General features: G+C 46.7%; 1 protein-coding gene across 4 annotated transcripts in view; it reads right to left on the bottom strand.

The window, feature by feature from the left end:
- Positions 1-506: 506 nt before the first annotated feature.
- The window catches only part of LOC140386630 (SH2B adapter protein 2), a 262,836-nt gene continuing 248,746 nt past the window's right edge, over positions 507-14,596 (bottom strand). For 3 of the 4 annotated variants that reach the window (XM_072469121.1, XM_072469120.1, XM_072469122.1), the window contains one exon: positions 507-1,228. In XM_072469121.1, coding sequence (XP_072325222.1) covers positions 927-1,228 — 302 coding nt within the window. In that variant the 3' untranslated portion in view covers positions 507-926. Of the gene's footprint in view, positions 1,229-12,084; positions 12,195-14,596 lie in introns of those variants that run through there. The other variant, XM_072469124.1, reaches the window with a different exon arrangement.

The following is a 14,596-nucleotide window of genomic DNA, read 5'->3' as shown; positions in this document are numbered from 1 at the left end:
GGGTGTTCTTTCCAAGAGCCGGTGCAGACTCGATGGGCCGAATGGCCTCCTTCTGCACTGTAAATTCTATGATTTGTTGTTCTTTAACTCAATGTAATTTCAAGCTCCCTGCTCGATATCCAGAATCTCAGTCTGCACTTTGAAATTCTTCATGGCCATTGCCAACATGATGATTAAAGACTGGTTGGATCATGACAGAATAGGTCTCCTTGAATGGAACACATAACCCATCCTACATCCCGCCAGAAAAATATTGGTGTAGAATGTTGGGCTGTGTGGGCCTTGGTGTCTTCTGGGGCCAAGAACCCCAAATGCTGGAACTGCTTAGACACCGTGATAAATGGATTTATACAAATTGAAATGCTCCCTCCAACTTAAACAGGTTAACTTCTCATCTGATCTCAGCAGGATTGCCCAACAATTAAAATCACATTCAGGCTTTGAAATTACTGCTCACATGAAAACCAGTCAGCATCTCCTTCGCGAAAAATAACAGGACAAAGGAATGTCATACAAGCTAAATCTTTATCTGATCATATCAACAGCAGGCTCGCTAAAAACATCAACACTACAGACAAGATCATGAGTAAGACATTATTAACTCATTGTCTGTACACAGCCCATCAAAATTCGTTCTTCACAGTGATAGTGAAAAGTGCAGCTACAAATCCATAGAACATATTGAATAAGGAAAGCCAGTCTTTGCCAATTGCCCTGAAACAGATGTGGCATCAAACACTCTATAATTCACATTAAACTCACACTCTATTTGGAATAGTTCCAATTTTCATCACTAGTAGTCAAATATTGGGGACTCTGTCTCTTTACCTTCACTTGGAATGTTCTCCCCTTTTGCTGGGCACACACAAGGATCCCTATTTATGTATAGACATCCTCCTAGGTTTGCTACATTGGGTTTGCTTGTGTTAGTAGAAAGAATATTGATTTTCCACTGCTCGTGCTCGATTTCTTGATCCATCGCTGTCATGGTAGTCCTCTGAGGTTGCGGCTTGGGTTTGTTCGGAATTATTCGTACGAATGACGATGGCAGCCTCTGATCTGTGGTGCGCTGGATGGGTGCTGCGTGATGTCCCTTCAACTTGGGCAGCAGGTTGAAGGTTGCCAGCTGCAGAGTTGGCAAAGTAGTGCTGCGATTGATGGGCTTCACTCCTGGAGTTGGGTAGTGTAGGAGCTGCTGGAGGTGGAGCACTCTGTGAAACATTCATCTCTGGAAGAGATAACAAAACATGTTGGAAGATGGAATTATTGCATAAAGAATCCCTGCAGCGTTTTAAACTTGTGAGCCAATAAATAGTGGGATGATTAAAGAAATCCCCTTTCAGCCTTTCCATAGGCTTTCAGAGTTTTTATCACCTGTTGTAAAATTCTATTTTTTAAAAATAAATTTAGAGTACCCAATTCATTTTTTCCAACTAAGGGGCAATTTGCGTGGCCAATTTACTTAGCCTGCACATCTTTGGGTTGTGGGGGTGAAACCCACGCAAACATGAGGAGAATGCGCAAACTGCATGCAGACTGTGACCCAAGGCCGAGATCGAACCTGGGACCTCGGCGCCATGAGGCAGCAGTGCTAACCACTGTGCCACTGTGCTGCCATGTAAAATTCTATTTTAACTATCTCCATCCTGCTCTTTGTAAAAATCACAAAGTACAGGTGAGGTATTGACAGACCTATACTTGTACCTAACTGCCTTTCAAATAATCCCAAGGGTAATTCCCCATTATCCTACACTGACAAATAACCAGGGCTATTGATCAATCACTTTTTGTGAAGAAATTGTGTCTGACATTGAACCTTACCTTATCTTCACCACTTTGTTCCCTTGACCCAGAGATCATGGAGTAATGTGAAATAGCACTCCAGATTAAAATTTTCATTTACATTTTATACACCGCTGTAAGGTTCCCCGCCCTCGCATTCCCCTCTCAAAGCTGCTGAATCGGATTTATTTCCTCAGAACCGGGTCTTGTACAGCTTCCAGTGTTTGGATTCTTCCTTCCTGCGCTGGTGACTCAGACTGAACACAGACCTGACGAGGGACTGAATGCTTCAGGATAACATCAGATGCTATGATTTGACAATACAGCTCAGTGTTCTGATTCTGTTGTTCAAAGATGTTCTGCAGTATTCAAGATGATAACCTAATGATATGGATTAATTTTACACTAAAATGATTTGAAATTGATTTTGTACTGACACACATCGCTATTTGCTTCTAATTGTTATAATGACTCCAATGAAGACTTGGACTGGAACAAGAGCACACAAGTGGTGGAGATAGATATTGAATGTGTCTGGTTAGTATTACCAGCAAAAACACATCAGTCACTTCTGGATGAGAAAGGGAGCTTCCACGCACTGTTGAGGAACTACTGAGGACAACCTAGAAGGACCTGAGATAGTGACCAACTGGGCACTATTGATTGAAGAGTAAGAAAAAGGAAAGAAAAGAGCAACAGTGATATTAAGGGCCCGATCTAACCAAACTCGTTCTAAGTGTGGGAGCGAATGGGAATCGTAAGGTTTTTCCCAACAGGGACCCGGCGAGGTCGTCACCTGTATCTAATGTTAATTCGGGCTCTTAATGATGCACCTCGGGCTTCATGCTGCCAATGACTGTCCCAACGGCTGAATCACCGGGACCGCACCCCTGCCAATGAGGGGGAGCAGCACTTAAACCGATCCGGCTGAACAAACCCAAACAGCACGCAGCCATGCCACCATGCAGACCAGTTCCATGATTTGGAGATGCCGACCTGGTCAGACTGATGGACGAGGTTGAGTCCAGGCGGTTCCCCCGAGGGGATCGGACAGCCACAGAACAGTCAGTGTTGCCTGGGAGGCAATCAGCTCGGAGAGTGTTACCAGGAGGACCACCACCCAGTGCCGCAAGAGGCTCAATGACCTCCACCGGGTCACATGGGCGAGTGGGCATCGGCCCTGCCTGCTAGCCTCCCCCCCCCCCCCCCCCCCCCTCAATTCCGGCCTCAGGTGACTGTCTGTGTGGAATTTGCACTTTCTCCCCGTGTGTGCGTGGGTTTCCTCCGGGTGCTCCGGTTTCCTCCCACAATCCAAAGATGTGCAGGTTAGGTGGATTGGCCATGCTAAATTACCCCTTAGTGACCAAAACATTAGGTGGGGTTACTGTGTTACGGGGATAGGGTGGAGGGATGGTTTTAAGTAGGGTGTTCTTTCCAAGGACCGGTGCAGATTTGATGGGCCGAATAGCCAATTTCTGCACTGTAAATTCTATGATTCTATGAAATGCCTTAATGGCCTTCCTAAAATGTGGGGCTGGATTCTCCCTTTGGGAGACTAAGTCCCGACGCTGGCGTGAAAACGGTGGTGTTTAGCGCCAGGAAAACTGGCGCCAAATGGCCACCGATTTCCTGCTCCGGGCGGGGGGGCTAGCAGCCCACAGTGCCCCAGCCCCGAATAATGCCCCCGACTATCCACAGATCGGCCCTCCACCGACTGCGGTGGCGCTGGACTGAGTCCGCAGCCGCCACGCTGAGTTCCCGATGGATGAGACCACACGTGCACCACGCCGTTAGGAACTCGGCCGGAGCATCGCGAGCCGAGCCTTAGGCAATGGCCTGAAGCCGTGGACACGGCATGCGGCGTACTTCTAGAGTATGCAGCTTTTCAGGGGGCGGAGCATTGAGAAAGCGGCGCCGCCCCCGATTCTGTCGTCATTGGTGATCCTCCGCCCCGTCGCCGAACACGATTCCGCCGTCGGGAATCGGAGAATCCAGCCCATGGTGTCCAGAACTCGATGTAATGTCTCGGCTGAGATCAATCCAGTGTCTTTTGCAAGCTGAACATAACTTCTGTGCTTTTGTACTCTACGCCTCTATCGATAAAACCCAGGAGACTATGAGCGGCATTCTCCTTCGGCCGTGCCGTTTCGGGAAAAGCGATCGGACGGACAATCGGTTTTGGCACTAAAACAGCGGTGGGCACCGGGTTCAAGTCAAACCGCAGATTCTCCGGTGCCTCGACAGCTGCATCAATGTGTTACACTCCGCACGTACAGTAAATTCCGTTTGCATATCAATAGCGGGCCTGACCCGGTATTCTCCGGGGCCACCGTGATTCTCCGCCGCCAGCAGGGGAAATTCCCAACGGCGAGGTTCACTTGTGCTTTCAAAAATCATGAAACAGGCACCATGGCTGTTGAGGGGTTACGGAAAATGTCCGATATAGCCATAGTGTCCCAAAGGTTATGGGGGATTAGGTTTAGTTAGGGTGGTTTTTTGCAGGGTCAGTGCAGACTCGATAGGCTGAATGGACTCCTTCTGCACTGTAGGTATTATATTATATGATGTGTGCTGACAGTTCTGCCGCTGGCCACGGGGTTTCCACTAGCCTCTGCTCCAATACCCTGAGACACGATGACGGCGTTTGCCTTGCCTTCTTCGTACCTCCTGCTGCTGCTCTACTCACCTCTCGGCTCTCACTTGGTCGGGCCTCAAGTCTCAACCCTCAACGACCACCTGTGCTCCTGGCTTGCTGCCTGACTGCGGCTGCTAGCTATCAGGCCTGCTTTCTGCTCTTTCTCGTCCTCACCGCCCAGTCCAGTTGCTACCCTTCCCAGCCCTGCACTCTCATTCTCAGCCCTGCTGCCTTTCTGGCCTCTGGCTCTAGTGTAGGCGACCCACTCCCGGTGGCCGCAGCTCCCCAATATCCCGAGACACGACACCGGTGCTTGCCTGGTCTTCTTTACATCTCCCTCTTCTCGTCTCTCGCTCGGGTGGCCGGGCCTCGAGCCTCGACGACTGGTTCTGTTCCTGGCCAGCTGCCTGGCTGCTGCTGCTGGCTATGTGGCCTGGTAGCCTCTGTTCTTTTTGGCTGGTTGCCCACCTTTCCTCCTCAACCCTAGGAGGTCAAGAATCAGCCAGCTACTCCCCTCGATGGCTGTTGGCCTGCGCCTCCTCCACGTTTCACTGAAGGTTTTGCAGGTTCTCACCCTGACGTTAAGTCAGCGCCCTCATTTTTGCCTCAGGCCACCCGCCAGACGCAATGCCTGAAACCTGGCTGCTGCTTTGCACCTTTATTCACTGAAAGTTCAGAAACTTCACTCCAAATCACGAAAGCCACGTCTGAACTGCTATAAATCTCCACCACCTCTCAACGGCTGGCAAACTGTTTTCCCGCTCTAAAGGGGAGTCCAACAATCCAATGTTGTTCTCTATTGCCTGCTGATACAGGTATTTATTTAATATCTTAGCCATGCTCCTGCCTCCATGGGTAAATCCCCTTTTCGATCCCTCATCAGTCCTCTACCTCTTATCTCCCTCTAACTACTTACATGCCCCCTTTGGATAACTTTTGAATTCTCTTTTGTTGACTGCCAGTCTTTTCTCATATTCTCTTTGCTTCTCTTCTTTGCTTTTACACTTCCCCTCCGAACCCTCCATATTCAGCCTGGTTTTCGGTTGTATTACTTACTTGACATCTGTCAGGCGCACTTCTTCTGTTTTGTCCTCATCTCTCTCTCTCTGTTGTCACCTGAGGAGCTCTGGATTTGTTTTCCCTATCTTTCCCCTTCATGGGAATGAATATACCTTGGCATGTCTGTAATGTTTCTTCTTTAAAGCACATTGCTCAGTCACAGTTTTTCCTGCCAACCTCGGATTCCAATTTATCTGGGCCAGAACCATTCTTACCCCATTGAAATGAGCTTTCCTCCGGACTGAAAATATAGTGAAATTTACAATGGACACACTACAGAAACACTTGTCGCTCTCTGCCATTTTCACTACTATTATCCCAATCCATATTTGGATAATTAAGTTCCCCATTATTGCTACCATATGATTCTTGTACTTCCATATAATTTCCATGCAAATGTGTTCCTCTAAATCTTTGCCACTAGTTGGTGACCTATAGACTACAAAGAACACAGAAATGTACAGCACAGGAACAGGCCCTTCGGCCCTCCAAGCCCGTGCTGACCATGCTGCCCGACTAAACTACAATCTTCTACACTTCCTGGATCCGGATCCCTCTATTCCCATCCTATTCATGTATTTGTCAAGATGCCCCTTAAATGTCACTATCGTCCCTGCTTCCACCACCTCCTCCGGTAGCGAGTTCCAGGCACCCACAACCCTCTGTGTAAAAAACTTGCCTCGTACATCTACTCTAAACCTTGCCCCTCTCACCTTAAACCTATGCCCCCTAGTAATTGACCCCTCTACCCTGGGGAAAAGCCTCTGACGATCCACTCTGTCTATGCCCCTCATAATTTTGTATACCTCTATCAGGTAGCCCCTCAACGTCCGTCGTTCCAGTGAGAACAAACCGAGTTTATTCAACCGCTCCTCATAGCTAATGCCCTCCATACCAGGCAACAGTCTGGTAAATCTCTTCTGCACCCTCTCTTAAAGCCTCCACATCCTTCTGGTAGTGTGGCGACCAGAATTGAACACTATACTCCAAGTGTGGCCTAACTAAGGTTCTATACAGCTGCAACATGACTTGCCAATTCTTATACTCAATGCCCTGGCCAACGAAGGCAAGCATGCCGTATGCCTTCTTGACTACCTTCTCCACCTGTGTTGCCCCTTTCAGTGACCTGTGGACCTGTACACCTAGATCTCTCTGACTTTCAATACTCTTGAGGGTTCTACCATTCACTGTATATTTGCTACCTGCATTAGACCTTCCAAAATGCATTACCTCACATTTGTCTGGATTAAATTCCATCTGCCCTCTCTCCGCCCAAGTCTCCAAACAATCTAAATCCTGCTGTATCCTCTGACAGTCCTCATCGCTATCCGCAATTCCACTAACCTTTGTGTCGTCTGCAAACTTACCAATCAGACCAGTTACATTTTCCTCCAAATCATTTATATATACTACAAAGAGCAAAGGTCCCAGCACTGATCCCTGTGGAACACAGGGATCAGTGCTGGGATGAATTACTTGTCCCATCAAGTTCTAGCCAAATAGAATCTGTCCTTGACCACTGGAACATGTGGCACGGTCGTGCAGATTCAATGGGCCAAATGGCCTCCTTCTGCACTGTAGGGATTCTATGATTATTCTATTCTATGATAACCCTAATTTAGTCTTTATTACTTTCTCCCTCATTCTGAACCCACCTAATAGAGTCATAGAGTGATAGATGTTTACAGCATGGAAACAGACCCTTCGGCCCAGCTTGTCCATGCCACCCAGTTTCTATCACCAAGCTAGTCCCACTTGACCGCATTTGACCCATATCCCTCTATACCCACCCTGCCCATGTAACTGTCGAATTGCTTTTTAAAAGACAAAATTGTACCCGCCTCTACCACTGCCTCTGGCAGCCCGTTCCAGATGCTCACCACTCTCTGTGTGAAAAAATGTCCCCTCTGTTCTCTTTTGTATCTCTCCCCTCTCACCTTAAATCTATGCCCTCTAGTTCTAGACTCCTCTACCTTTGGGCAAAGATGTCGACTATCTACCTTATTTATGCTCCTCATTATTTTATAGACCTCTATAAGATCACCCCTAATCCTCCTCCGCTCCAGGGAAAAAAGTCCCAACCTATCCAGCCTCTCCTTATAACTCAGACCATCAAATCCTGGTAGCATCCACGTAAATCTCTTCTGCACGCTTTCTAGTTTAACAATAACTTACTATTTCCTACCAATTGAGATGATTTATGAGGGAATGTGGTGTAACACAGCTCTGAAAGTGTTGAATCCACCATCATTCCTTGATCTCCTTTGGCGTCTTCCCCAGCTCATTAAATGCCTTCCCTTCAGTAAGCACATCCGCTGTTCTTTCTCCCAATGTCTAAAAATGTATCAGTACTGAATTTCATCTGTCCACTTCTAGCTTTTGTCTAGGTTATTCGGGAGTTCTTTGACTGTCACTGCAGGATGAATTATTTGTCCCACTCCGCAGTGTGCCAGTTTAATACAAACACAGAATCTAACACATATCCATTTTGCTCATATAATTAAGAAAGAGTCTGGATCTCGCCACTGCTCCCTGTGGCACCACCCTCAGTCCAGCTGGCCTGTCTCTCCATAATCTATTTCAACCAATTTCTTATCCATCTGAACGTTTAACCTCGGATAGCCGCTGCCTCAGCCCCGTGCTTCTTCATTCAAAACTTTGAGCCTTCCTGGAAGTTTAGATACTTCACAGTGTGCAGTGTCTTAAGTCCACTTGGGAGAGGAGTTGGTTAGACACAGGCCTAAATTTCTGGTCCCTGCTAGGGATGGGAATGGAGGGGAGCAGGCGGGTAATTTTGCACTGCCAACTGGCTTGGCGGTTCCCTGGCTCCATCCCGTACCTGGGACATTTTCCTGAGGTAGGATTGAAGGACTGTAGGGCTACAGGCCCGTGAGCGACCGGTGACCAATTGAGGTTGCTTAAGGGTCTAATAAAGCCTTCTGACAGAGATTTGCTGGGATTTTCGAAGCTGCCTCCATTTTCCCTGCTGACAATGGCCGACAGTGCAGCTTCCCGAGGTGGCCTCCCAGCGGCAGAACCCGCGGGGGGCAGGACTCCAGGCAGACTTAGAGGCCCTCACTGTCTGCCTGCACTCAGCAGCAGCCACAGGCTGACCTGTGGAGGGACCCGCCCCAGCAGCGCCGGCCCCTTTGCAAAGGTTTTTTCTTTGCTTTAAATTTGAAAATGTTGGAGAGAAGGTGCCTCAATTTTGGGGCGAGCTCTCCCTCATTAACTGCCTTGGCATCTTTCTGCTGATGTGAAGCACTTACTGCATCAAGAGCGTGCTCACCATTCTTAATTAGACGGTGAGCTATTTTCTGGTCATCAATTGGCCATTTTTGCAAAAATCACAGGTGAATGGCTCTTTCCCGGAGTGGGCTGGTCTTTACGTGCCCTCACCTGGTGTATTCTTGGCAGGAAGGCACTTAGATTAGGTAGATTGCTAGCCCACCACCTTCCACCCCCCCCCCCCCCCCCCGCCCCCCCCCCCCCGCTCCTCCCCCCATCCCCAAGCCAATCCTCATAATACAGTAGGTGGGTTGCCAGCCAGCCTGCCATATATAAATAAATAATTAAAGGTCAATGAGGCTTGTTAGCAAGCCTGCTGATCAGGATACCGCGTTGCCCATACCATAATATAGGTGGTGTGGGTGGGAGTGGACAGAGCATTTTTTAATGGCCAATATGAAAAGGAGTGGGAAAGAAGGGGTGCGAGTATCAGGGTCTCATCCCCCCCCCCCCCTCCCCTACATCTCCAAGATGTCAACCCCTTTCCTTCTGCACTACCCTTCCCAGGTCTCGAGGAGCACGTTGTGTGCTGAAACCTTATTTTTCTGGGACAGCTACAAGCTTCTTCATCCTCTTTCCTGCTGTTCTGGCAGTGCCCATTCTTGAGCTCTGGCACTGCCGGAGCTCCCAAATGTGGCACCTCTTCCCACTGAGGGGAAGAAGTCCCACTCATGACTTTAGCCCACCCCCAGCGTGTTATGGCTGTCGGGCAGACTTCTTGCAGTTGTGTCAGCTTCCAGCCCCTGCCGTAATCTGTAGTCCAGTATAGGGTTCAGACTTTCATTTGAGCCTGATGGCTGGGTCCTCAAGCCTATGGAGCTAATCATGTCCATAGTCTGAAGTTGTGTTGGGTTGTATTTCTATAAAGTGGAGGATAGATTATGGGCTGGATTCTTCGCTGGCGGGATTCTCCATTGCACCGGCAGCGCACCCATGCCCGGGTATTTCCATCCGGCGTGGGGCTGCCACAATGGGAAAGCTCATTGGCCGGCTGGTGGGACGGAGAATCCCGCTACCGGCGGGGGCACGTGGCACCAGAAAACTGGTGCGGCGGGGCAGAGAGTCCCGCCCATAGGTTTTGTGGCAGCTTCAAATTTTGGAATGTTGTCCCATACATCCAAGTCCAGGCCATCTCTGTATGTCAAAAAGAGCAGTAGTCATGGTACCAAACCCTGGTGACACTACTGTAGGCTTATTTTATTTAGCAAATGCAAATCCCCAAACCCTTGTGCTAGCAACTTCATTTATTGAATCTATAGTAATTAGTCAGCTACTTTGTCTGTAGAGGATAGACTCATTGGTAATGTACAGCATGGTCTGTGCCTTTCCACAAGTTTGTACTGAGGCCCCAGTGGAAGTTGGCCACACTGGGAACCTGATCTGTTCTGAACCTGTTTAGCAATGACCATTCTTGCCATGGCAGTTGAAAGCCTGCCATTCGACAGACAGGATTTGAGAGAGGAACTTGTTAGTAACTTCTTGTGTTTTCCATTCCTTGGTCCAAAGAATACCTGCTGGTAGATCTTGCTCAGAAATAAAACAAAACACTATCCTCATCGACCCTTGATCAAAGAACTCTATCAAATTAGGCAAACATGATTTGAATCTACGCTGACTTTCATTAATTAGCCCAAATCAAGGTGCCACTCAGTTTTGTCCTGGATTACTTTATCTTGCATTGCCTCAAACGTATCCTTGCCTTTGATGTTAGTTGACTTGCTTGAGGTTTCTGGGTTTATCCCTCTCCCCGTTCTTAAACAGGACGATAACATTTGCAATCCACCAATCCTCTGGCACCACTCCCATATCTGTAGCGAATTGGAAGATTATGGACAGAACTTTGGCAATTTCCATTCTGATTTCCCTAAGTAACCGAAGATGTATCCCGTTCAGACTTGGTGACCTTTCTACTTTGAGACCTATCAATGTTTTAAGTATGTCCTCTTTATTTGTACCCTATCTAATTTCTCTATTACTTCTTCCTTTACTTTAATATTGACAGCAGTGCCCTTCCCTATTGAGTAAGGTATTCAGAAGCTTTGGTGACAGATCACCAAATACTGTAGTTACATGGTGAAAGATCACCAACCCATAAATACTGTAGCTACAAGAGCAGGTGAGAGGCTTGGGAATCCTGTGGTTAGGAACCCACCTCCTGACTCTCCAAAGCCTGCCCACCACCTACAAGGCACAAGTCAGGAGTGTAATGGAATACTCTCCACTTGCCTTGATGAGTGCAGCTCCAACAACACTCAAGAAGCTCAACACCATCCAGGACAAAGCAGCCCTCTTGACTGGCACTCCATCTATCACCTTCAACATTCATTTTCTGCACTACTGGTGCACAGTAGCAGCAGTGTGTACCATTTACTTCTACCACCTAAGACAAGGGCAGCATGTGCATGGGAACATCACCATCTGCAAGATCCCTTCCAAGGTTCCAGACCAACCTCATTTGGAAATATACTGTTGTTTCTTCGCTATCACTGAATAACCAGTTAGTCATTCACTCCATCTTTCAATATCCCTTTGTAAGTTTCTGTTCCCAACTCCACTATTTACTGTGTTACCTAACATGTTGTCATCAGCAAACTTGAATATATCTCCCTCCCTCTCTCTGTCTTTTTCAACCCAAGCCATTTAGAAATCTAGTGAAAAGCTCCGGCCCCAATATAGATCCCTGGTCACTTGTAACATCCTGCCAATTGGAGTATATGTACATTATCCTTACTCTCTGTCTTCTACTTCCTAATCGATTCCCTATCCATGTCAACAGATAGCCAAATTCCACATGCTTCTGTTTTGCCTAACAGTCCCTTATGTGGAACATTATCGAATGTCTTCTGGAAGTCCATATAAATACCATCCACAAACACCCCTTTATCTGCCACAAGTGACTGCCTCAAAAAATTCAACGAGGTTAATTACCTTTTGCAAATTCATGCTGGTCTTATCTGAAAGACAGTACCGCCTACAATGTGGCACTCTCTAAATAGATTATGCACTCAAGTCACTGAAGTGGGTTTTGAACCCATGACCTTCTGATTCAGTGGTGAGCGGGAAACATCACTTTCCAATTGACAAAGTGACTGTATCTGTGCTGGTGTTTAATGAACGTGTGGGTGGTGATGATTGGCAGCATGAATCCACCTAGCTCTCCTTGCTCTATGAAGATAGCAGATGGCAGTTATGGGTACAGAAGCACAGCTATGTATTTGGGTACTTTTCTGTCAGTTCATGCAGTCTTATGCACTTGTGCACAGTGTAAATGGACATGTTGATGTAAGATATCATGAGGATTTGAGTAATATGATACATACCCCTCCAAACTCTGAGAGGCTCCCTCCCAAATAAATGAACAAAGATTTCTTCATGTTCTGGGAGAGGGTCCAACTGTCCTGAACTCTGTCTTACTTTGTGAAAACCTTGCCTTTAAACATAAGAAAAGTGTGGATTAAGGCAGAAATAGGCCATTGAAATTCTACCCTACAGCATATTCTCTTTGTTATCCTCGCATGCGGAATATAATTTGCATTAACTCTATTTCTTCTTATACTTCCCTTCCTTACACCAGCCTTGTTTGCATCTTCTCATATGAAGAGTATTTTTTGCCTCCTTCAGAATTACAATATCCCTCCTTGTCCCTCGATATCCCTTGTAGAACCTGTACTTTCCCAGAATATTTTTGCCTCCCCTTTCAGCTCTTTTGCAAGTTGTGCAATTTTTTCAGGACCTCCAATCAACTGCTCCAGTGATGGATGCCATGTTCCATATGTCTCTATGCTTTTTGGCCTCTATAACTTGTTGAAAAAATGCGCCCCATGTCATTACACCAGGAGAGTTGGAGACCTGGCGTGCAGTGGGCTTTAAGACCTTGCAGCCCAGCCATTTTGACAAAACAGTGAGGTTCACAAACATTACGCTGCTGCTCATGGTTTAAGCAGTTCATCAACTGAATGAAAAGTGTTAAACGGAAACTTTGAAAAGATGTATCACTAATAATGTGCTTGTAATATCCCGCATGAAGCTCAGGGGACAGGTTTGATGACCGTGACCGTGTGGCTCGAGGAGTTAACTCCCCCGTTAACTACTGGGCGGAGACTTGTACATAAGGTCGGCCTGGCGAGAACAAGCCTCTCGAGAGAAAGGACCGGTGAAGCCTAACCGGGTCCTGTGTGTGTGTATACATTTCTGTCGTGAATAAACCAGTACTTTATTTTTACTTGACTGACTCTAAAGTGGTATTGCTGAAAACCGTGAGTTAGATACGGTGCACAGTTGCCATTTGCTAGCAGATCATAAATAATAAACTAGAATAGGATTATTAACCCTTTCTTTTAAACAACAAATAGTGCTATAAACCACAGTGGTACTGCTTGCTGAGGTACCAGCATCATAGACTGACAGAGGAAGTTCAATATCCTCCAAGTCACCCATGTTTAGTGCTTGACTTAAGCCAGTCAATAAGGGAAAGAAATTGAGGGCTTACATGTCCCTGACTGGGGAGAAATAAAGGAGTAAGCAGCAAATACATTTGTGAAAATGAGTAAATAATTGACAGGATGTGTGATAAATTGACTGGGCAGTAAACTATTTAAGTTCCTGAAACATTCCTCAGTGAGCCACTGCAAACTACACACAGCTGGTAGAGTGTGGGACTTGCTCCTCAATTATCCACTTGGGCCCACACTCACCATATCAGCTTTGTAATGCCAAAAGGTCAGATTGACAGATAAATTAGTGAAATAGATTGGGGGGGGGGGGTTAAGTAATCTGAACGGAGTATGAAATCCCAGGCACCATTCTTTCTGAGTGCCTTGTCCCTCCTTCATTAGCAATGATAGAAATCACTACAAGTTAATTACAACCAATGTGCCACAAGTTTCATTAACTCACTAAAGTAGTATCAACAAGTATCCCTGTCATAGAAGACACCAGAGAGCCTGCATGGGAGGGGGCGATTGTTTAAATTGACATTACTGGACAGCAGCAGCAACAACTTACGTTTATTTAGCACAATGAAACATCTCAAAGTGTTTCCCAGGAAAGTTAGAGAAAAGTTATGGTGCAGAAAGGGGCCTTCCAGCCCATGTCTGCGCCGGCCAAAACAGAAAAAAAGGAAACAAGACGCTCATTTTTAAACCCACTCTCCAGCACCTGGTCCACGGCCTCGCCAGTTGCAGCACTTAAGGTGCAGATCCTGGTAACTTTTCAATGGGTTGAGTATTTCAGTCTCAACCAGCAACTTCAGCAGTGAATTCCGGACTCCCACCACCCTCTGGGTGAAAAAGCTTACCCTCATGCTCCCCTCTAATCCTTCCACCAATCACCTTAAATCTATGCCCTTGGTAGTTGATCTGTCAGCTTGGGGAAACTACCCTGACTCAGCCCCTCCAGGAAAACAACCCTAGCCCACCCAATCTTTCCTCTTATAACTGAAAGTTTCTAGCCCTGGCAACATTCTTATAAATCTCCTCTGCATTCTCTCCATCATGTTCTTCCTGTAATGCAGTGATCAGAACTGTACAAAACTCCAGCTGTGGTCTAACCAGCATTTTATACAGTTCTAGCATTACATCCCTGCTTTTGTGTTCAATACCTCACCCAATAAAGGAAAGCATTCCATATGCTTTTTTTTAACCACCTTATCAATCTGTCTGGTCACCTTCAGGAACCAGTGGATATGCACTCCAAAATCTCTCACTTCCTCTACCCCTCTCAATATCCTCCCATTTATCAAATATTCCCTTGCTTTTTTTGTTATCCCAAAGTGCATTACCTCACACTTCTCCAGATTGGATTCCATTTGCCACTTTTCCATCCACTCCAGCA

This window comes from Scyliorhinus torazame, chromosome 12, assembly GCF_047496885.1.
Source record: "Scyliorhinus torazame isolate Kashiwa2021f chromosome 12, sScyTor2.1, whole genome shotgun sequence".
NCBI lineage: Eukaryota > Metazoa > Chordata > Chondrichthyes > Carcharhiniformes > Scyliorhinidae > Scyliorhinus > Scyliorhinus torazame.
The sequence above is the reverse complement of the archived record's forward strand: the minus strand, read 5'-3'. Positions and strand labels throughout refer to the sequence as shown.